This window comes from Helianthus annuus, chromosome 16 (assembly GCF_002127325.2).
Source record: "Helianthus annuus cultivar XRQ/B chromosome 16, HanXRQr2.0-SUNRISE, whole genome shotgun sequence".
Lineage (NCBI taxonomy): Eukaryota > Viridiplantae > Streptophyta > Magnoliopsida > Asterales > Asteraceae > Helianthus > Helianthus annuus.
In genome coordinates, this window is record NC_035448.2 from 425,560 (window position 1) to 449,113 (window position 23,554).

Genomic DNA, 23,554 nt, shown 5'->3' on the forward strand with positions numbered 1-23,554 from the left:
ATTCTAGAGTCACTTTTTCCTCAAATACTAAACCACTCCAAACCTCCACCTCATCACATGCTTTTCCTTTTATATATCTAATTTATATAACCTATTTATAATTTATTTAATTTATAATATTATTTATTTTTTATTAAATTTTTAATAAATACAAAAAAGTAATTAATAACAAGTTACTCCATTAAATAAAAAACACATTAAAACCTAAAAATAAAAAGATACAAAAAAACATACACACACTTAAAACCTAGAAATAAAAACATACACTTAAAACAACTACATAATAAAACACAAATACTCTTGGTCTTCCTCTTGCTCCAGTTGCCTATGTGTCTAAAGGTATTTGGTCAAATTGTGTCGAAGGGTGTGATGAGCTTTCCTATCACGTAAGTCTATAATCCGTTGCAAGCGTTCAACAAAATTGGCCGTCGGGCCATTTAATGGTGGTGGCACATCCTCATCCTCGTTAGTATCCCATACGACATAATCTTCGTCAATGATCATGTTGTGTAGTATTATGTATGTGTATATTATATCGGTTATAACTCTTGGGCTCCAAATCCTTTTCAGACCTTGTATAATGTCCCATCCAGCCTTGACGACACCGAACGCTCTTTCCAGATCTTTTCTTGCTGACTCGTCTTTTTTTTTAATAATTTTATTTTGTTACCTTGTGGATACGAGAAGCTTTTGATAAAAGCGGTCCATTTCGGGTATATTTCATCTGCAAGATAATATAGTTGGTTGTATTCCATGTTGTTCATAGTTGGTTGTATTCCAAACCGGCCCAAACAAGCTTCTGCCCGGATCGAATCCACAACCTCACGTTTACGTGCGTGTCTAACCCAGTTATAAATCTGATTTTAATTATAGAAAAAGAATGCAACGAATTCGTAGGGGCTGGGAGTCGAACCCGCGCCCCTTTGGGGTATTCAAACAACATCAACAACCACCAGGGCAACATGACAAATGTGTTTTCTCCCGGATTTTAATTCATTTATACTAAGGGTATGTTTGGCATGGAGCTTTTAGGAGCTTCTAGTTTTAAACTTTTAAGAAAAAAACTCATACGCAATAAAAGACCTTGTTTGGTTGAAGGAGCTTAAAGCTTTTAAGTTAGGAGCTTGAACCTTTAGCAGAAATAACATTGTCATTATAAATTATAAATTACAAATTAAAAATATATATATTCATAGTTAGAATTTTATGGGAATGTTTGGCATTAATCAAACAAAAAGATATTGTTCGCCTTAAAAATATATTTAAAGTAAGAAGGAATATTAAGATACAAAATTTAAAATAAAAAATGTTGATATTATGTGATATTAATGTGATATGAAAAATATGATAAAACTTTAACGCTACGTTTCACATTACGTGATTATGTTCCAGTACGTAATTATGTAGCATGTATTTTATTCATGAAACAAGCGTAACATTACGTGATATGTGATTTTGAATACTCATTATGTGATTTCATTATAGTATTTATATGAAAACTCACTAACTGATTACGTAATTATGTACTAACCATAACTGTAATAAAAAACAAAACATATAATATCTAGACTAATATTTAGGTTTAATCACGAATCAAGTATAGATGCAATACAAAACATTAATCAATCACGTATATTATAGATTTAATCACGTAAAAAAGCATAAACAATTAAGTTCTCATTATTGAATATGTAATCACTTAATGATTTATATTGAATGCATAATCACGTATTCTGTAAGAGAAAATTAAAAATTAAGAAAACTATAACAATATCCTGCTCATATTAAAGACAATGAAATGCTCGTTAATTCTGTTCAATCTTTTTTTAAACATTATTATATAAAAATGTTATAGCCGTTTGAAAATCGTAGGGAAGTGAGTTCATAAGTTAACAATATTGTATCTTTCTAAAATACTCTTCTCTCTTATTATTGTTACGAAATACTCTATTGTACAATAACAAATTTCATAAAAATAATAGAAATTATCTTGCACAACAATTTCTCGATGTCAAAGAGCCAGAGCTTGTTTTCAGTAGGATCAGTTTTGCAATTCAAAAGATAGTTACAGCGCAACTTATTACCCGTTTACCTACCACTATTATTACTATGTAATTTCCTAGTATAAGAAAAACAAAATTGTTTAAGAACAATATAGTGTTTGACAGCTATCGGCTAAATCGTCTTGGTTCTTTCTTCCAAAATCTCAATCAAAGTCCCCCTCCCTCCCTCCCTCCCTGGCTGGCTGGCTGGCTTTTCCACACCATAAATGTGGTTTTTACAAAAATTGAGAGGGAAAATGGAGGAGGAGGACCCATTTGGACCAAAATCTCAACAACAACTTCCAGATTCCATCGACAATGATCATCTAGTTCAAATCCTCGCTCAAGACCTCCAAAACCTAGTCTTATCCTGCAATCAACTGGAAGCTGAATCTTCCAGCGGAACTGAGAAAGTGGATCCGGATGAGTTTAGGGTTTTAGAAGATGAGGATGCGAGTGTTGATGAACGTGTACAAGATCTGGAAAATCAGACAAAAAATGTCAAAGCTGCTGCTGCTTATCATTATCCCTTGAGATTAGATGCTGAGGATTGTGCTTATTACATTAGGACTGGGATGTGTAAGTTTGGCTCTAACTGCAAGTTTAATCACCCTATCAGAAGGAAAATCCAGGTCATTCATTATTATCTCTTCTCCTTTCTAACTTTTGCTTTTCTTTTGTTTTGTTTTGGGATAATTATATCAAGTTCAATCACCCTCTCAGAAGGAAAAATCAGGTTAATTTCCAACAGCTGGATGATGTTGTTAACTGTAACACCACAATGTTATGTTGATTAGGTTTTTAACTGTAGTTAGAATTTGAAGAAACCTCACACTCTGTAAGTTATTGAATATTAACAGCCTATCAAAGAGACAAAGAAGCAAAAGGAAGAAAATGTGGTGGAGAGGCATGCACAGACTGAGTGCAAGGTAGTATTCATGTCTCATGATTTTCATTTACCTTAATTGTATAACCGACCGATGCTAATCAAGCATGCCATTTCTTAGTGGATGGAATGTTCACCTTCATGGGCGTAGCTTTGAAGAGGCCGGGAGGGGCGCCCGACCCCCCGAACTTTTCGCTCAGTAGTGTTATGTATGTACGTTTCGTATAGAATTTTTTAGATATATACGTTTTCGACCCCCCTGGTTTTATAATTTTTAAGGTATAATTTTAGGTCCGGTGACTTCCGACCTCCGGTCGGAAATCTCAAGCTTCGCCACTGTTCACCTTCATCTTTTGTTAGGATAATCTTAGTTAATTTTAATAGTCTTGAGTCAATAATTGGTGTCTTTATGCATTTGCACCTTTTTATAACTTACTGCAGTATCATACATCATCTGCGGGCTGCAAGTATGGAAAGGCTTGCAAATTTAATCATGGAAGAGGAAAGAGTGTTAAAACACCAGTGGCAGAGTACAACTTTTTGGGCCTGCCAATCCGACCGGTATTAAACAATTTGCAATTCTAATTATTATATTTTTGCTTCTTTGACTAAGTTTTGTTACAGGGAGAGAAAGAATGTCCTTACTACATGCGTAACGGTTCCTGCAAATACGGGCCAAGTTGTAGGTTTAATCATCCTGATCCTACTGCAGTTGGGGGCGATGATGTTCCCACAACTTATGCCAATGATGCTCCCACAAGTTATGGCAATGAAGGACCTCTTCCGTTACAACCCGCACCCCAACCCAATATTCCCAATATGCCCTCATGGTCGGCCCCAAGAACGCCAGACCCCACCGCTGCCTTTGTACCACCAATGGTGTACCCACCAACCCAAAACATGCCTCCGCCAAATCCAGACTGGAATGGTTATCAGGTAAATTGTTAGATTCACTTATTCCAGTGAAATATATTCTTTTATTCCATAGATAAATAACTTATTTTCTTTTATTATCTAACCCTTTTTAATGGTTTTGACATTCCTCTAGGCTCCTGCTCATTTATACCCGAGTTCAGAGCAGGGCTTACCTATACCACCGGCTTTCTTCCTCAACAATCCACAGAATAATAATACTAACATGTACACACATCATCAGCAGCAGCAGCCTATGTTAGTTTCAGAGTATCCTGAGAGGCCCGGTCAACCCGATTGCAGTTACTTTATGAAAACCGGAGACTGCAAATACCGGACCTCATGCAAATTTAATCATCCTCAGAGCCGAACCACCACAACTTTAAGAGTAAGTTCGTCTTCATATTGCTCTGTGAAAGTTTAACCCACAATCAAAATGGCATATGAACAGCCTTTATATTTTGCTTGAGTTGGTTTTACGTTATTTCATGTAATAACAAAAAGGGAGTGGTCAAATAGGTTGAAAGTCACCCAATCACCCATGTCCCATAGTCAAAAGCCTATTTTTATTTTTTAACGTTACGGCCTCCTAAATCATCTTACATGTTCAGGGGTGTAGCTTTCAAGAGGCCGGGGGGCGCCCGACCCCCCGAACTTTTCGCTCAGTAGTGTTACGTATGTACGCTTCGTATAGAATTTTTTAGGTATATACGTTTTCGACCCCCCGGTTTATAAGAAAAAAATTTACTTATATAGAATTTTTAGGTTCGGTAACTTTCGCGCCCCCCCCCCCCCCCCCCCCCCCCCCCGCGGGGATTTTCAAGCTCCGCCACTGTACATATTCAAAGACTTGAGTCATTATTGTGATAATCTTGTATTTTGTAGTTAGAATTTACCCATTAGTTGTCAATATTTTTTTTTTCTAAAATAGACAGTGATTGTGATTCAACTTGAGCCAGCCAGGCCCATTCTTTTCTTGATTTGTTTCCGTCGTTATGTGCAGTAACATCTGGTTTTATACTAAATTATTGTTATAAAAATTAAAATACAGGATCAGAATATCTGCACTTACTTCAGTAGGCATGGAACATGCAAATATGGGGCAGCTTGTAAATACGATCATCCAGTAAATTATAACAGCAACTCAAACCCTGCAAGAGAAGGGTACAATGGGTCAAACGGGCCCAAGTCCCTGATACAACAATCCGTGTGATCAAGTGGTGCTCTTTGCCATCCTTGGATACAAGTTTCATGTTTTACTTTGATTTTCTTGGATGATATTTGGTTAAATTGTTGAATTATATCAGGATATATTAAATTATCTTTACTGCTGCAGTCTATGCTTGTGTTTGAGCTGATGACTGTCGTGCCCTTTTTAGCGTTCAGTGACATACAGATGGCGCGTAAGATTTTTCTAGGGCAAATATTGGAAATCCTATTGACTTTTGTTGACTTGCATAAAAGCTATTGTACTTTATTTTTATTTGGTTAAGAGTCTGCTATATGTAGTTGAGTCATAAGCAGGGTTTTTTTTATCTTTCTGCTCCTTGTAGGCTTCAGACTGTCGCTTTGGCCTTTGTGGCTACTGCTATCCCAGGGCCGTCTCAAGCTTTCATGGGGCTCAAAGTTGATAAATTGCCGTAAAAAAATAAATTGCTTCGGATCTTGTTACTTCTATATCATTTGTGTGTACACATAATTAAGGGTCTGGTTATCCACACATCCCCTCAATTTATCCACACATCCCCTAACCCTATATACCCCTCATTGCCCTATACGCCTGAAAATGGATCCACCTGATAAGCCCCTCATTGCCCTATACGTTTACTTTTTGGTTACTTTTTCACACATCCTATTAATTGTCAATGATTGGATGTTAGCCAATGATTGCCCAATCATTGGCTCTTTTGTGTGGAATAAAATTGGGGGGTGTGTGGGTTTTCATTGGGATGAAATATTATTTAAAAAAAACTTTATATATATATTTTTTAAATTGTTGTTAAAATAAAAAAAATATAAACATTTATATTTATTATTATTTATTGTTATAAAAGGAAGGTATATAAATGTCATTTTTTATTTAATATATTTAGAAAAATGGCAATATTTTTATTAGTTAATTATTATTATAAAACATCAATATTTTTTATAATTAATATTATAAAACTTCTACATTTTTAATCAAGTGTTAGTATGAAACGTTAACTTTTTTTAAATTAGTATTATAAAACTTCTACATTCACTAGTACAAAAATGATCAAATAATGCGGTTAAATTGGCTATAAGATGCGGTTCTAGACCTGCATCTTATGGCATAGCATCTTATAGCTATATGTCAAAAGATGCGGGTCCAAAAGATGCGGTTCTAGAACCCCATCTTTTGATATTTTAAGCAAAAAGCTATTTTTTCTTAATGTATTCAAGAGATGCGGTTTTAGAACCGCATCTCTTGGTGTTTAAGCTAAATACAATATTCCTTTTTCATTCAATTTCCAGGAAATTTTATTAAAAATCCCCAATAAATTATTGTTATAAACAAATTATCTAAACTTAAAAATTAAATATACAAAAAACAAAATTAAATTAAACCCATATAACATAATCCAACAATGTAAATTACAAAGTTTTCAAAGTAACACAAATACATATATCTATAAAGATGAATGTGATATACAATAACTTCCCGAACCAATGTCTACGTACTTGCAACCCAAACCAACGTCTTCAATTTATACTTGCAACCGGAACCGTATAAATTGCCTAACAAAACATAATGTTAGATTAATAAAATAAAGTTTAAAATATAGACGCAAGTGTACGTATGTATGAAATGCAATCTTTAAATTTAAATGTTAAATTACTACCACATGATCGTTGAACATGGCCGGCTCATGGTTGAACCCATTTGTGTCACTAGTGCATAAAGTCATGGTTGCATAGTATTAGTACAAATACCCTGCAATTCATGAAATCAAGACTTAGTTTTTAAATTGAATACATAAAGAAAGTCATATATTATATGAATCACTACTCACGCCATTGGAATCTTAATCCCAAAGTCGGCTTTGTTCTTATGGAAGCATGATTTCGGCCCGTATTGATACTGAAAAACATCAAAAGTAGATAGAATGAGATCTTTAAGAGGTAAACCCACAGAAGTTAATACATTTATAATTAGAACAGTTAACTGAAAGAGGATAGAGTGAATAAGATAGAGCAGGAGGTGAGAGCGGTTGAACCAAAAAAGGTCGTTGGCGAGATGAACGAAGGGTATACCCTTGATCATTGCACCTCTTTCTTGAATCCTCAAGCCATTTTGGTTATGATCACTTGTAGTTTTGTCCCAACTAAAAACCATCTTACAAGCCATATTAATTCAATCTAAGTCAGTTACTAAACAATAACAACTCCTCAAATATTGACACAACAAGAGTTACAATATAGACAGTATCCAACTTTTCAAACACATAACTAACCATCTTGAGCATTGGTGCAATTGAAATAACCATAACCAAGCGAGCTTCGAGTGGACATATCCCTGCAAACTCAAACAAAAACACCATGATGTCTACAATACTATCATAATTCACATAATTCAACCTCAACTTGCATTAGTCACTAGAATAAATTTTTAAAACATTCACAGATCTACGTTTTTCAAAAATTCAATGACATCAGTTTTTGGTCATATAAACTATAAAAATAAAAAAAGAAATGATTAAACCCTGTTTTACAGAAAGCAAATATACATAATTATGAAAAACAAAATCAAAAAGTTCTTTCGATTCAAAATCATCTCCACTACAAAACTAAATCAAAATAATAATTAAATAATTAAATACATATTTTTAGTAAACCCCAATCCCCTACCTGAACTCTCGATAACACAAATTACAAATGTATACCAAAATTATAAGTAAAAAAAACATAAATTTGAAACAAACTATTACTTTTGAACTTAAAAACTCATAAATCTTAAACAAACACTGATTTCACGCGGAACCAAAACACGAGAGTCTGACCCGAAAACCCGAGGCAAAACAGAGTCGTTTCTGTCTCTCTCATCTCGCCGTTTCTCTCTCTCTCGCTCGAACAACGACCCGACAAACTCCACCACGCCACCGCCGCCTACGGTGGTCGCCGATGATGGAGATGTGGGTGATTCTGGTGGTTGAACTGAAGCAAAAAGGGTGGGGGCAGGGATCTTGGGGTGTGCTTGTTTGAGAGGTTATTTTGTGTTTAAGGATTTTGTGTTTTTAGAGTTATTTTAAACCGTTGGATGAGGGGTTTGAATGGATGGTGGATGAGGGATTTGGGATTGAGATCCATGTGGTGTGCTTTCTCACTGAGGGTAAAAGGTGTGTTTAGAGTTTAGACATGTGCTTTCTCTAGTGATGTGTTATATTAATATAGTTTAATTTTTTTTATCAGGTTATTTGTTTTTTGTTTTTTCTTATTAAATTTGATGGTTACTAGAAAAAATAATTAATGTTACAAATGAAAATTAAAATGTTTATTGATGTCTTGTTGTGTGGTATAATGGTATTATTAAATAGTTCGTTAGGAACGGCCGAAATACATAAGATTAATGTATCTTTTCTTAGATTTTATTAATTTTTCACTATGTCATATGTCATGATAATCTCGATTGTCTTGGTGGTGGGTCGGCTAGGGTGGTAGTGATGGTGGTGGGTAGGCTATGTTGGTGGCAGTGGGGGTGTGTCGGCTGTGGTGGTGGTGGTGGTGGGTCGGCTGTGGTGGTGGTGGGTCGGATCGGGTGGTTGTGGTGGTGGTGGTGGGTCGGTTATGGTGGTGGTGGTCCGGCTATGGTGGTGGTGGTGGGCCGGCTGGGGTGGTTGTGGTGGGTCGGCTAGGGTGGTGGTGGTGGTGGGTCGGCTATGTTGGTGGCAGTGATGGTGATGGTGTGTCGGATGTGGTGGTGGTGGTGGTGGGTCGGTTGTGGTGGTGGTGGTGGGCCGGCTATGGTGGTGGTGATGGTGGTAGGTCTGCTTTGGTGGTGGTGGTGGTGGTCGGTCGGGTATGGTGGCGGTGGTGGGCCGGCTATGGTGGTGGTCGGTCGGGTATGGTGGCGGTGGTGGGCCAGCTATGGTGGTGGTGATGGTGGTAGGTCTGCTTTGGTGGTGGTGGTGGTGGGTCGGCTGTGGTGATGGTGGTGAGTCGGCTATGGTGGTGGTGGTGGGTCGGCTGGGGTGGTTGTGGTGGTGGTGGGTCGGTTGTGGTGGTGGTGGGTTGGATGGGGTGGTTGTGGTGGTGGTGGTGGGTCGGCTGGGTTGGTGATGGTGGTGGGTCGGCTATGGTGGTGGTGATGGGCCGGTTATGGTGGTGGTGGTGGGTCGACTATGGTGGTGGTAGTGGGTCGGCTGGGGTGGTGGTGGTTGGTCGGCTATGGTGGTGGTGGTGGTGGGTCGGCTGGGGTGGTTGTGGTGGTGGTGGTGGGCCGGTTGTGGTGGTGGTGGTGGGCCGGCTATGGTGGTGGTGATGGTGGTAGGTCTGCTTTGGTGGTGGTGGTGGTGGGTCGGCTGTGGTGATGGTGGTGAGTCGGCTATGGTGGTGGTGGTGGGTCGGCTGGGGTGGTGGTGGTGGTGGGTCGGTTGTGGTAGTGGTGGGTCGGATGGGGTGGTTGTGGTGGTGGTGGTGGGTCGGCTGGGGTGGTGATGGTGGTGGGGCGGCTATGGTGGTGGTGGTGGACCGGTTATGGTGGTGGTGTTGGGCCGGCTGGGGTGGTTGTGGTGGTGGTGGGTCGACTATGGTGGTGGTGGTGGTCGACCGGCTATGGTGGTGGTGGTGGGTCGGCTAGGGTGGTTGTGGTGGTGGTAGGTCGGCTATGGTGGTGGTGGTGGGTCGGCTATGTTGGTGGCAGTGGTGGTGGTGGTGTGTCGGCAGTGGTGGTGGTGGTGGTGGGTTGGTTGTGGTGGTGGTGGTGGTGTGTCGGCTGTGGTGGTAGTGGTGGTGGTGGTGTGTCGGCAGTGGTGGTGGTGGATCTGCTAGGGTGGTGGTGGTGGGTCGGCTATGTTGGTTGCAGTGGTGGTGATGGTGTGTCGGCTGTGGTGGTGGTGGTGGGTCGGTTGTGCTGGTGGTGGTGGGTCGGTTGTGCTGGTGGTGGTGGTGTGTCTGCTGTGATGGTAGTGGTGGTGGTGTGTCGGCAGTGGTGGTGGTGGATCTGCTAGGGTGGTGGTGGTGGGTCGGCTATGTTGGTTGCAGTGGTGGTGATGGTGTGTCGGCTGTGGTGGTGGTGGGTCGGTTGTGATGGTGGTGGTGTGTCGGCTGTGGTGGTGGTGGTGGTGGTGGGTCGGCTGTGGTGGTGGTGGTGGTGGTGTGTCGGCTGTGGTGGTGGTGGTGGTGATGGTGGTGGGTCGGCTGTGGTGATGGTGGTGGGTCGGTTGTGGTGGTGGTGGTGGGCCGGCTATGGTGGTGGTGGTGGGCCGACTATGGTGGTGGTGGTGGGCCGGCTGGGGTGCTTGTGGTGGTGGTGGTGAGTCTGCGAGGGTGGTGGTGGTGGGTCGGCTATGTTGGTGGCAGTGGTGGTGATGGTGTGTAGGCTGTGGTTGTGGTGGTGTGTCGGTTGTGGTGGTGGTGGTGGTGATGGTGGTGGGTCGGCTGTGGTGGTGGTGGTGGGTCGGTGGTGGTGGTGGTGGTGTGTCGGCTGTGGTGATGGTGGTGGGTCGGCTGTGGTGGTGGGTCGGCTGTGGTGGTGGTGGTGGTGGTGGTGGGTCGGCTGTGGTGGTGGTGGTGGTGATGGTGGTGGGTCGGCTGTGGTGGTGGTGGTGGGTCGGCTGTGGTGGTGGTGGTGGGCCGGCTATGGTGGTGGTGGTGGGCCGGCTATGGTGGTGGTGGTGGGCCGGCTGGGGTGTTTGTGGTGGTGGTGAGTCTGCTAGGGTGGTGGTGGTGGGTCGGCTATGTTGGTGGCAGTGGTGGTGATGGTGTGTCGGCTGTGGTTGTGGTGGTGTGTCGGCTGTGGTGGTGGTGGTGGTGATGGTGGTGGGTCGGCTGTGGTGGTGGTGGTGGTGGGTCGGCTGTGGTGGTTTTTTTTTTTTTTTTACAATATAAAAAAACATGCACATTTTTTTATTAAAAATATACACAATTCATTTTATAAAAATATAAAGTTTTTATAATACTAACAAAATATTTTATAACAACATTTTATAAAAAAAAATTAATTTTCTTAATATTTCACCACTTCCCCATACAAATACCCTAACAAAATAAAGTTACTTACACCCCAATCTTTGGTAATCATTGGCTGACACCCAATGATTGGCATTAGTTTGAGGCGTATTGGGCAATAAGATGCGTATAGGGTTTAATGCTCCAACTACCACCTTTTTAATACACCGCTCATAGGGCAATGAGGGTTGTATAACTTTACTTTTTCTGACATAATTAATGCACTCAACCCCTATACAACCCTCATTGCCTTATATGGGGCTGCTAGGAGGGTGTGTCATTACTTTTAGGGGATGTACCAATACCCTCACCCATAATTAAAGACCACAATGATTACCAAAGTGGGGGCCTAAAACTCTTGCTTTATTTCAATCTTCCCGGAACCGCTCCTATTGCATGTGTTATGTTATGCTTGGCCTTGCAAGCTAATGTTATTTGTTTGTGTTTTTTTTCTGTATACACTAAAAAGTCTAAAAAATGACAAATAAATTAAGAACAATGATTATACGGGAAGTTGAGGTAAGGAGTTCTTTTTTGTTTGAAAAGGCAACAGAAACTCTATTCAACATCATGGCCAGCAAGCTGCTCACCATGTCCCAGATACACCACAATACATACAGCAAACCAAAGTGACCCCACAAAAATAATACGAACACCAAAAGATCAGAGCTTATTTTTTACCCACAAAAAACTCATTACTTTGATTTCCTCTATGACCTTTGCTAACGAGACCGGCTTTTGGTTAAACAAACTTTCATTCTGCACTCTCCACAGACTCCAAAAAGCCGTTTGAACCACCGCGTTGAACGCCTTTTTCTTCTTCTTAGATTTGATACTTATTTATGAGCCTCCAATATACCCCTTGTGTGAAAAGCAAAAATCGTCAGGACACCACGCCATTGTGATATACATTTCAAACCATTTGAGAAAAATGACATGCGCCAAAGACATGTTCCACAGGTTCACTCGCATCTCCACAAAGCAAGCTTAAGTAAGACCGAACCGCTATATTCCGCCTCCTTAGAGAATCAAAAGTAGGCAGTTGATCAAGTCCAGCCCTCCATGCTACTACTGAAACCTTCTCTGGAACCCAATTGTTCCAAAAAAATTGAAAACGTTGTCACACCATCAGTGGCGAAGTTTGAGATTTCCGACCGGGAAGGTAGAAAACGTATATACCTAAAAAATTCTATACGAAAACTACATACCGGACACTACTGAGCGAAAAGTTCGCGCCCCCCCCCCCCCCCCCCGGCGGTTCCCCTTCTATATTGTGCCCCTGCACACCATATTAAAGTTCTGGATTTTCTTCTAAAGGCTTCTCACCGAAAACCCATACAACCATTAAAACATTAACGTCTTCCAAGGTCACTATTGCTTCACCAATCCTAGGTGAAATGTGAGGGTCTCTAGACACCATCTTTCAACAAGGGCAGTTATCAACCCATGGTCCATTAGTCGGAAACCACCGTCAATTATTCCATCAAAGCGCATGCGGGATAAAACCCCATCGGGCAGGGATGTTTCTTTAATATAAGACCCGAAACTTTTTATCAACACGTTTAACCTCAAATTCCTTGCCAAGTTTAAGTGATATGGTTGTAACCATAAAAGATTATCATCAATTGGACATGGGCTTAACTTTGTCACGTTGTGAAGTAGTGTTGGGAAAATGGAATAAAAAAACTAAGAAAACAAGGGGTAAGATGGTATGCTACTTTTGCAAGTTGGTGAATTACATATAGTTTGTGAAAATGGGATAAATGTATACATACAAATTCCTTTTTTTAACCTTTAAATTGGTGATGTGAGATGAATCTGCATCTATTCCTAAGAAAATAGTCTGCTATGTGACTTGACTAAACACTTACAAAACCCTGATTTTATATGAACATCATTTGTAATCTACAAGGTGTGTAAATTTATTGTTCAAGAAAGATACAATACTACACCCTATTTATTAACCATTGTCTTCAAGTGTTTTAAGAGAGAATTTTATTTTATACCACTACACCGAAAACAATTCATAATACATTGAGTTAGGCAGAATGTGTGAGGGCTGGGAATTTGTTAGCAGGTCCGCCATCTAAGAAAGCAGGTTACATGTGAGATCCACTTGCAAGACAGTATCACCGTGATCTGCTATCTCAGATAGCGGAATCACCAAAATCACAAATGGTTCTCAGACACTCTAATTTCAGATCCCCCACCATAAAAAACCAAAAGACAATAGATACCCCTACAATTGTTGGTCTGGTTTCTTTAACCTTTTTAACTAGAATAAATATATAAAAATAATTAAAACAAAAGGAAATACGCAATATAAAGAGAACTACCTCATTTGTAATATATCTTCCAACTCCACCAGGATCAGAGTCTTTGCTAAGGACCTTCATTACCTCAACAACAGCTCTCAGTGTGGTAAATACCTTTTCAGTTTCCTGAAAATATTTTCCCCATTTTGTTTCTAGTATGTTAATGGTATCCATATTTGGTTTGTGGCAGGTTTCACAAGATAACACACTAACGGATCACTAACAAGATAACACACTAACGGCACATTGTCGGTATTTGGTAGAGGTGACAAAACGAATGGTCTTGGATAACGGTTTAAATCAATACAGGGTCAACACGGGTAACCTTTAAATATCGATCAATCGATCATGCTGGGCTGACCATGATATTTGTTTTTATATTTTAAAATACTTAATGCATGTGTCAAAATGCTTCACTTCACAGAATGTACAATTTCTAAATAATATATTAATAATATGAGAAAATCATAACCTTCAAGAAATGAGATTGGTATCAAAGTGCTTCACTTGACAAAACTGGTGAAAGAAAATTTGCATAATGCAAGAATATCATTCTACTTTCTTTATTACTAGCAGCGTATATATGATCTATGAAACAAACACGGAGTTGATACGGATCAGATTCTTTGAAGACCATAACATCATGTAACTTCACTCCATCTTCAATTATCCTTTGGGATATCTTTCTTAGGTAGTTCCTTGGGTTTTGCCTTCTCAATTTCCCTGTAAAACCATAGCAAGTTCAAAATCGAGATTTGAACATAATACTGCATATAAACAAATTTTGGCTGATGAATCCGGATCATATTACCACATGGGAAAAAGTAGACATTAAGCAAAGCCTATACAACAGTTGTAAACTAGGGAAATCATGAGAACTAGATAGTAACCAATTTTCAAATCTAGCAAAGCAAGATCTCTACTTTATCTATATCTAACTTAATTTATATCATGATTGCATCCTTCATTTGACTTCTTTGAGAGAAGGATTTGGTGTTTATGTGTTTCTGAACAGAGGGGGCATCAATGATCGGTGTACATGCTCACCTCATGACCAGTAAATGATGGCAACTGTAAATCTAGGGCTTGAAAGAGCTTCCTGATTTGTTAATTGAAGTTACAGGATGCTTAAGTGGGTATGAATGCTTGAATATAAGGTGTTTATACTACTACTAAGATCCTAGAATAGTTCATCTCTACAACTAAGTGCCTACATTTTTCTACACTAAAGGAATTTTAGTCTTTTAGCATCTTGCTTGCTAATGCCTGGTAGTATCAGCCATCAGGATTCCTGTCCATAATGCATGGCATTTAGCCTACGGTTTCATTATGGAATATATTTATCTAAGAGAAGAAAAGCATATTCTCTAAACTTTTTTAACAATCAGGCTGTACACAGTTATTTAAGAGTGATTCACGAGAAGCACTATACTATAGCTTCTATAAAAAAACAGTTAACCCTCACCCCACCCATCCCATCCCAAGTTCTATATCAAACAGGGTTTGAAACTCTTTCCATCGCATCCTCAATAAATGCAATTCAAATATATAGCTCCATAAGACATGGTATATCCATGAGCCTTGTATCTTAAGAATTCATGCAATTTTATAAATCCAATTGTAAGTTTGCTAAAGGAACCATCTTATGAAACCTCACCCTCATAACTAAGTCACAAAAGTAGCCACAGGTCTCATTTTAGCTTACATTGTGCTCTTGACGTAAGATCTTAAGGATCACTAATTTGAGCTAATAACCGGCTATAAAAAGGTTAAGACACAATTTCTTACTTCACCATACAACCAATACACAAATACCAACAAATTACACATATTTGGGCGCTCAAAGAAGTAAAGCATGCTAATGAGAAAGTGCTTTGGCCATAAATTATGAACTACCCAAAAATACCAAAATGCACCTTAGATGAGACAGATTCCTAGTGTTACTCTTGAAGGATGTTGATAGGTTTCTAAAATATCAGTGTAAACAGCAAATCATATGCAAAACTTTTTTAAAACAGAAACATGGAAGAGTAATCCTTATTAATCATGCCCTAAAACACATATAATAGATTAACATGTCATCAGAAACAACATATTACACAATGATTCCTGCTGTTTCACTATCTATTGCTTCTTCAACCAAAACTTCATAAACAGGTCATTTTACACTAGATGTAACTGATTTTGGAACTATAACCTTTTCACAAAGTGAACAAAGCACAAATAACTCATGAAATTCAAACATAATTTCAATCAAATACTGTCATAACATTGAAAGTAATTGTGTGTATGCGTGTGTGTGTTTAAATCAAAACATACTTAACAACACTGTTAGGAATCAAGCATAATTTCATTTGAATACTATCATAACCTTGAAACTAACTGTGTGTGTGTGTTTAAATCAAAACATACTTAACAACAGTGTTAGATTCTTCCTCAAGCCAGTGGCGAATTTGACGAACGTTCCGTTTGAAAATAGAAGCAGACTGTTTCACATCACTCCTCATCAACAGAATCACTGCACTGACTCCTGCAACCGTCAGTATCAAGTTCGTTAACGCCATTTGATCCGTCAATTAGGTCTGCAAATAACTCCGTTGAACAGAAACAGATTGATTGAAACTATCAATCGGATGCTAATTGACAGATACTCGATAGGGTACGGTTGCAACGACGGAGAGAAACTTTCTGGTGAACGGCTGAGATCGGTTACCGGCGGCGAAGCGAATGGATACGGCGATTGGCTTGCAGGAAAAGAATTCCGAAAGTGAAACTAACAGGAGTGCTCCATTGGCCCTTGTACTATTAACATTTTCCAATATATGCCCTTTAGTTTTGAGTATTTTCAGTCAGATCCCTATAAAAGTAGAAGTGAAGTAATTTGTAGGGCTGAGCAGTATACGGTTCAGAACCGGCAGAACCGGGGAACCGACCGGAACCGCTAGATCCAAACCGTATTTTTGTATATATGGTCCGGTTCCGGTTCTTAAATTTGGGTAAAAACGGTTCCCGGTTCGGTTCCGGTTAAAGAACCGCTAGAACCAGTTGGGATTATAAATATTTAAAACCCTATTTTATTAATGGGTTTTTCAACATCGTACGACCATCCTAATTCTTATTCCCTCCTCTTATATTCATTTCACGATCTCATCTTTCATCTTCTAATTCTTCTCCATCTCTCAACCCTAACACTCATTGCTATCATACAAGTTCATCTCCATCAACACCATGTAAATACAAGTACGCTATTCTACATGATCTTTTTTTATGATTGCATATATTTTCTTTCTAGATGTTTGGTTTCTAATACATATAGTTTTCTGTATGTGAAGATTAAAATTGAACAAAAATAATCAAACCAATGTTGATCAAATTGTAAATGTGTGTATAAATAGTGTATCGCTGTAAATACAGATGATGCATTACTCATCAATATATTCTCGTGAAACAAATACAATAGATGCATTATTCGTTTATTCTTTTTAGTTGCTAACACTTAGTTTCATTTAGATGTTTATAAGAAGATTGAGAGGATGAAGATCGAATGAAGTTTGAAGATGTTTGTTTTAATTATTAACACGATGGTTGTGATAATTTTATTTAGAGTTTGTTTTATGGCTTGAAATTTTTTATTGTTGCTTTGCTACTTTTATTTTGGTTGGTTTGAACTTTGAATGTTGCAACTCTAAGTTAATGTTTTAAATGGTTTGATTCGTTTTTATTGAATTGTTAATTTTACGATTTAATTGTCAACCGGTTCCCGCGAGAACCGTTTACACGAGAACCATTTAACCGGTTCGGAACCGAACCGGAACCGTTATAATACGGTTCGGTTCTGGTTCTTAAATTTAGCAATTAACGGTTCCGGTTTGGTTCTGGTTCGGTTCGATTTGGTCCGGTTCTGAACCGTTGCACAGCCCTAGTAATTTGGTTATTTGTTTAGTTTACAAGTTAGTTCAAGTCGTCATAGATTGATAATAGATTTATAATCGTGAGGTTTTATTTGCATTCATGTTATAAAAACGGCAAACTTTTATGATTTGAGACTATCATTATAAAATGTTTTACGGTACATAGAAATGACCCTCTTTATTTGAAAAGTTAATATATTCACTAGAGACTCGGTAAGACAAAGACTTAGGGTCTCTAATTTAAAATCTTAACTAAAACGTGAAAACAATAGTCTTTGGTCCTTACAAAGTTCTCCCCGCCTTGGCTATTTCATTGATTAAGTTTTTGTTTTGATTGGTTTTTTTTTTTTTTTTTTTTTTTTTTTGAACGGCAAATTTGGATCACTGACGGACCAATCAGTTGAACTAGCATGGAAATCTTTGGTCGGAATTACTTTGAGAAATGGCAGAATACATTTGTAGGGCTGTGCAACGGTTCAGAACCGGACCAAATCGAACCGAACCAGAACCAAACCGGAACCGTTAATTGCTAAATTTAAGAACCAGAACCGAACCGTATTATAATGGTTCCGGTTCGGTTCCGCACCGGTTAAATGGTTCTCGTGTAAACGGTTCTCGCGGGAACCGGTTGACAATTAAATCGTAAAATTAACAATTCAATAAAAACGAATCAAACCATTTAAAACATTAACTTAGAGTTGCAACATTCAAAGTTCAAACCAACCAAAATAAAAGTAGCAAAGCAACAATAAAAAATTTCAAGCCATAAAACAAACTCTAAATAAAATTATCACAACCATCGTGTTAATAATTAAAACAAACATCTTCAAACTTCATTCGATCTTCATCCTCTCAATCTTCTTATAAACATCTAAATGAAACTAAGTGTTAGCAACTAAAAAGAATAAACGAATAATGCATCTATTGTATTTGTTTCACGAAAATATATTGATGAGTAATGCATCTTCTGTATTTACAGCGATACACTATTTATACACACATTTACAATTTGATCAACATTGGTTTGATTATTTTTGTTCAATTTTAATCTTCACATACAGAAAACTATATGTATTAGAAAGCAAACATCTAGAAAGAAAATATATGCAATCATAAAAAAAGATCATGTAGAATAGCGTACTTGTATTTACATGGTGTTGATGGAGATGAACTTGTATGATAGCAATGAGTGTTAGGGTTGAGAGATGGAGAAGAATTAGAAGATGAAAGATGAGATCGTGAAATGAATATAAGAGGAGGGAATAAGAATTAGGATGGTCGTACGATGTTGAAAAACCCATTAATAAAATAGGGTTTTAAATATTTATAATCCCAACTGGTTCTAGCGGTTCTTTAACCGGAACCGAACCGGGAACCGTTTTTACCCAAATTTAAGAACCGGAACCGGACCATATATACAAAAATACGGTTTGGATCTAGCGGTTCCGGTCGGTTCCCCGGTTCTGCCGGTTCTGAACCGTATACTGCTCAGCCCTATACATTTGTCTACAAGCTTGCTGAGAGAACCTTTTCAATTTGTTATCTTTATGTGGGAGTGGGAACCTTCTTAGAGCATTCTCATTCAATCCATCAAACTATACATACATTCCACTAAAAAACAACTTTTATATTAATATATTTTCACTAAAAACAAATACTTTTTCTCACTCCTTTTCAATTAAATAATATTATCATTACATTTTTCTCTCTCCTTCAGTCACAACCACTTTCAATATATATTAAAAAAATTATATTGGGTGAACAGTGTCCCCCCAAATATACAGATGAACAGTAACATTTTCTCTCTCCTCCACTCACAACCATTTTTTATACCCTTTATAATATAAAAACTACCCCTCACATATTGGACCTGTAGAAAGAATCAAGTTCAAATAATAAAGAATCGAACCACGGTCACGTAGCCTTTTGTTTTAATCGATGAGGAGCTAATAACACTTAGAGGCTGTTTGTTACCTCTTAATGAGCCTCTTAATGGTTTAGGCCTCTTACTTGTTCAGACTGTTTGTTTCGCGAGCAGATGTCTGAATGGTTTAGACATTTGCCTCTGAATGATTAATCGTTATACTGAGTCTGAATGAGTAACATGGTGTGCATTAAGCGTGATATGATTTTATTGATGTTTTGAGCCCATTTTACACATTAGTCAAGTTTTAAATTTATAAAACACCATATTATACTAACACTGAACACACACTTGGGCAAGTGCACCCATCGTGAGCGTAGTATAGTGTTGGTAAGATACTGAGGTCGTCCAAGGACACATGAGCTTTTAATATTGGTTTATCGTCAACATCGAATCAATCTAATTTTTTTGAGAAAAGAGTTTTTAGTCATGAAAATAAAACTAAAAATGAAATAAATAAAATGAAAAACAAATAGGCAAGATAAAATCACTTGGATCCAACTCATCTTTAATGTATCCTTTAATGATTTTCGCACTTTCGGACTTTTTAAAAGATTATCTTAGTTATAATAGTAGGCCCCTCTTTTGAAGGTGACGTTACCTTCAACACAGTGGTTTGAGTCAGCAGGGATACAATCCCAAAGGGTCGGAATATTGAAAGACAATGAAGTAAGTTACTAATGCGAAAAGTGGTAAGCCCCTCTTTTGAAGGTGATGTTACCCTCGGCTAAGTGGTTTGAGTCAGCAAGGATACAATCCCAAGAAGCCGGTTTAAAGTATTAATAGTAGTTTACATATGAGGGGTTCAAGCTATTCTCACCCCTGCCATCCAATATCTTTGGGGCATTTGAGAGAGAAGAAATTCTGAACGAGAAACAAATGAGGCATGCGGCCCCTTTTATAGGTTGGATCAGGGGGGGCTCGCGCCCCGCGAGTCCTTCTTCCTTATCTTCCGCGGCCCGTGAGTGGCTAGGCTAGGTCCTAGCCTTGGTTAGTCACCAATATAGGTTCAACACTTGTCCGGACACGTGGCGCAAGGAGGTGTCGCCTGGTGTTACTCGGTCGCGCCCCGCGACTCGCCAAGGGGTTTTGGTCGCGACCCGCAAGACATCCTATTTATTCATTTTATTTGATTTTTATTAAATAAAGATTATTCAGGTTCGTTTATCGCATACGAGGTGTATTTAGGAGCGTTTAGGGGTGATTTCGAGGGTTGTTATACTTAGTCTCCCATCATCACCAGATGTAGTAGAAAATAACGAGGAGGGCAGGAATCGAACCTGGGTCCCTTAGAACACCAAGTCTCTCCCATGTCACTCCACCACCACCTCATTGGCTATCTTGATCTTATTAACCAGCTTATATGCAACAATGTTAGCATGTGTGCGAGCCGACGCCAATATGAATATTTTGTTAAAGTGTAAAACAACGACAATACCTATAGCATCTCACCATATCTACCATTTTCTAAGCATTATTAAAGGCAACTCAAAGTAAGAAAGAGACGGTGTGAAAAAGAATATGACCGGGAAAATGTTTAGATTGACGAAACACTCCCTCTCTCTTCCCTTCCCTTCCATAGCATATCTCTACCACAAGTCCACCATGTTGGCCACAAACGACCATAGATGGATGTGTTAGAGACGGTATAACATCCTTGTTCATAGTTGTTTCCTTTTTCATTCAAGTAAACTGCCAAAATAGTCCTTAAGTTTTGGTCATTTTTGTCACTCTAGTCTAATACTCAAACCTTTTGAATCTGGGTCCATGTGATTTCAATTTTGTTGCCATTTTCATCCAAAATCAGGACGTGGTCAGATTTTTCAGTTAACATCTAGTTTTTTTCTCTTTTTCCTCTCTGTTAATGAAAGGCAAAATGGTCTTTTAACGTTTTATTATAACAAATTAAAAAATCTGACCATTTTGCCCTTCATTAAAAAGGAAGAAAAAAGACAAAAAAAAAAAAAAAACTGGATATTAACTGAAAAATCTGACAAGATTTTGCTTTTGAATAAAAATGACAACGAAATTGAAACCACAGGGACCTAGATTCAAAAGGTTTGAGTTTTGGACTAAAGTGGCAAAAGTGAACAGACCTCAGGGACCATTTTGACAGTTTACTCTTTTTATTCATGTATTTCATTAATTTTTTTAATGAATTTCCATAAAAAATGGTATTTAAAGAAAGAAAAATAATTAATAAGGGTATTTATTACCGGTGATTAGGCTGAAAGGTGTGGGGGTATGAGTTGAGTCATCAATCGTCATGTAGGACCATTAATGGATTGCTACACCACCCAATTATCTCATCCACCATGATTGGTATGGATTAAACAATGACAATCATGGGCCTCCTTTCCTTTTTTAATATTTCCTTTTCCTTTTCATAACTGGGGATTAGGCTGAAGGGTGTGGGGGCATGAGTTGAGTCATCCTTCGTCATGTAGGACCATTAATGAATTGCCACACCACCCAATTATCTCATCCTTCATGATTGACATGAATTAAACAATGACAATCGGGTCTCCTTTCCTTATTTAATATTTTCTTTTCCTTCTCATAAAAATAATTTTTTTTTTTGAAAATTAAACTTCATTAAAAACAACCTCTGACCCAAATGGGTAAAAGGCCAAACATACAACAGCACTCCTGACCCAAACGGGCAAAGGGCAAGAAAATTACAACATATACAAAGGGTATTTACACCAATTCTTCCATCTAATAGATTTACAAGAAGACCTATTTTTAACCCACGCGAAACTTGTTGATTTTAACTCCCGTATGATATCTTGCGAGTTACATATTTTCTGTTTAAAAACCACTTCATTTCTCTCTTTCCATATACACAAGGACGTTATTAAAGCCAACCCCATAAATTATTTTCTCCTCCTTCTTACTACACTTAATGAATTTGTGGATATCTAAAATGTCTTTAAATTCAAAAAGCTATAGCGGCAGGATACTGCACCAATCACTAAAAATAAATTAAAATAAGAGAATACTTGTGATGACCACCACACCTTTACACTATGTTCCCGAGTCTCATTTAACAGGAGAAGGAGAAGGAAAATTTTCTCTCATAATCTCTCCAATTTGGGAGGATGAATATATGATCATAATTTCTTTCATTTTCCATTCTTTTCCCTCCTATCCTAAAAAAACTCGGAAACATGGTTTTTTTCATATTTTCATTTCTTTTCCCTCCCATCCCCCTGTTAAATGAGACTCGGAAAGATTAGTGATTTTAGATGATGAACTATAAATAGCTGACATGACACTATGTCATGATGATGATAAGGCCATAGGGTATGGGGCTTGGGTTGGGGCGTGGCTTGAGGAAAACGCCCAAGGCACCACCCCGGGTGGGCTTGGGTTGGGGTCGTGGCCCTTGGGGCTTGGCTTTCAAGCCGGGCGTGGGACGGGGGAGCAAGGTGACATGGCGGGCTGTGTATGGCCAAAAGAAAAGAGCCGGGCCAACGGCTATATTAAAAAAAAATATTTTTTTCTTCCATTTTTTCACTATAAAACTCACATTTTTTCTTCCATTTTTTACCACATTCAACCACATCTTCTATACATCTTCAATTCTCCTTCTACAAAATGAAAAAAATGCATCATTACAACCGTCCTTTTGACCCGAGCAACCCGTATGGATTCCAAGAAAATAATCCTAGCCCACTACCCACTCGTCCAATAGCTCGTCCATTTTTCATACACTCTCCTATGATTGACTTCCGTTTCATGCATTGTTGGGAGATTTGTAAGTTCCATCCAAAGTGGGCGACTATCCCCATTGGTAGCGAAACTAACTCGTCTTTCAAAAGGTCAAGGGCCTCGTCCCAAGCCCAATCTGATGCACGAGATCAAGAGTTTGAGGAACTTTTGGATGATTCGCCAAGCCCAAACCGGCCTGAGTATGGAAGAAATGCCTCAAGAAGGCGTGCTAAAAAATCTAGATCTGATACGGCATCGCCTTCAGCTGGGAGTTCTGGCCCGCGTAGGGGAATATACAGCGAGCAGTTGGATGACATTTCATGCAAGTTGGATACATTCAACGTATTCCAACAACAAAGGGCCGAAATACGAAGGGGCAAAGAAGTTAGAGATGCCGCTAGAGATGCCCAGAAAAAAAAACAAGATGATTTGAAATTTCTATCGCAGCCCATTGATCACCTACAGAGTGACGAGTTAGAACTAGTCTTGGCGTTGAGACAAGAGATAAAAAACAAATATAAAAGTTAGGAATTTTTTTTTGTAATTTTCTTTATTTAAAAATATTAAAAAAATTAAATTTGTTGTTTTAAATACTATTGAAATAGCCCAACGAGTCAGCCCACCAAACCCCCGCCCCACCATACCGTGTTGAATGTGGGTTT

General features: G+C 38.6%; 2 protein-coding genes and 1 long non-coding RNA gene across 9 annotated transcripts; 1 reads left to right on the plus strand and 2 right to left on the minus strand.

Moving 5' to 3' along the window:
- Positions 1-2,177: 2,177 nt before the first annotated feature.
- LOC110915028 (zinc finger CCCH domain-containing protein 67) lies at positions 2,178-5,332 on the plus strand. The gene is made up of 6 exons (XM_022159652.2): positions 2,178-2,674; positions 2,903-2,971; positions 3,370-3,489; positions 3,553-3,864; positions 3,977-4,228; positions 4,892-5,332. The coding sequence occupies exons 1-6, from the start codon at positions 2,270-2,272 to the stop codon at positions 5,051-5,053; spliced, it is 1,320 nt and encodes a 439-aa protein (XP_022015344.1). The 5' UTR covers positions 2,178-2,269; the 3' UTR covers positions 5,054-5,332.
- Positions 5,333-6,404: 1,072 nt separating this feature from the next.
- On the minus strand, positions 6,405-8,122 carry LOC110917769 (MLO-like protein 12). 7 transcript variants are annotated; one of them, XM_035985948.1, is made up of 6 exons: positions 7,863-8,122; positions 7,317-7,378; positions 7,080-7,198; positions 6,876-6,943; positions 6,705-6,796; positions 6,405-6,600 (listed from the first exon to the last, which is right to left on the minus strand). In XM_035985948.1, exons 1-5 carry the CDS (start codon positions 7,903-7,905, stop codon positions 6,783-6,785), a joined length of 306 nt encoding a protein of 101 aa, XP_035841841.1. In that variant the 5' UTR covers positions 7,906-8,122; the 3' UTR covers positions 6,405-6,600; positions 6,705-6,782. The 7 variants fall into 7 exon arrangements, 3 of the variants coding, with proteins under 3 accessions (XP_035841841.1, XP_035841840.1, XP_035841839.1); XM_035985947.1 differs by having other exon boundaries at positions 7,029-7,198; positions 7,863-8,119; XR_004884618.1 differs by lacking the exon at positions 7,080-7,198 and having other exon boundaries at positions 7,863-8,100.
- A 5,647-nt stretch (positions 8,123-13,769) lies between these two features.
- Positions 13,770-16,254, minus strand: LOC110916985. Its single transcript, XR_002580180.2, has 2 exons — positions 15,756-16,254; positions 13,770-14,066 (listed from the first exon to the last, which is right to left on the minus strand). It is a non-coding gene; the product is annotated as an uncharacterized LOC110916985 (long non-coding RNA).
- Between the last annotated feature and the right edge of the window lie 7,300 nt (positions 16,255-23,554).

What these genes read in the sequence shown, in the direction of transcription:
- LOC110915028 (XM_022159652.2), top strand. Translation starts at nt 2,270, where the DNA reads ATGTGGTTTTTACAAAAATTGAGAGGGAAAATGGAGGAGGAGGACCCA. An exon ending in TGGGCCTGCCAATCCGACCG is followed by an intron (nt 3,490 to 3,552) that starts GTATTAAACAAT and finishes GTTTTGTTACAG; the next exon opens with GGAGAGAAAGAATGTCCTTA. An exon ending in CAGACTGGAATGGTTATCAG is followed by an intron (nt 3,865 to 3,976) that starts GTAAATTGTTAG and finishes ACATTCCTCTAG; the next exon opens with GCTCCTGCTCATTTATACCC.
- LOC110917769 (XM_035985946.1), bottom strand. Translation starts at nt 7,905, where the DNA reads ATGAGAGAGACAGAAACGACTCTGTTTTGCCTCGGGTTTTCGG. An exon ending in TTGCACCAATGCTCAAGATG is followed by an intron (nt 7,199 to 7,316) that starts GTTAGTTATGTG and finishes ATGGCTTGTAAG; the next exon opens with ATGGTTTTTAGTTGGGACAA. An exon ending in GGGATTAAGATTCCAATGGC is followed by an intron (nt 6,797 to 6,875) that starts GTGAGTAGTGAT and finishes CATGAATTGCAG; the next exon opens with GGTATTTGTACTAATACTAT.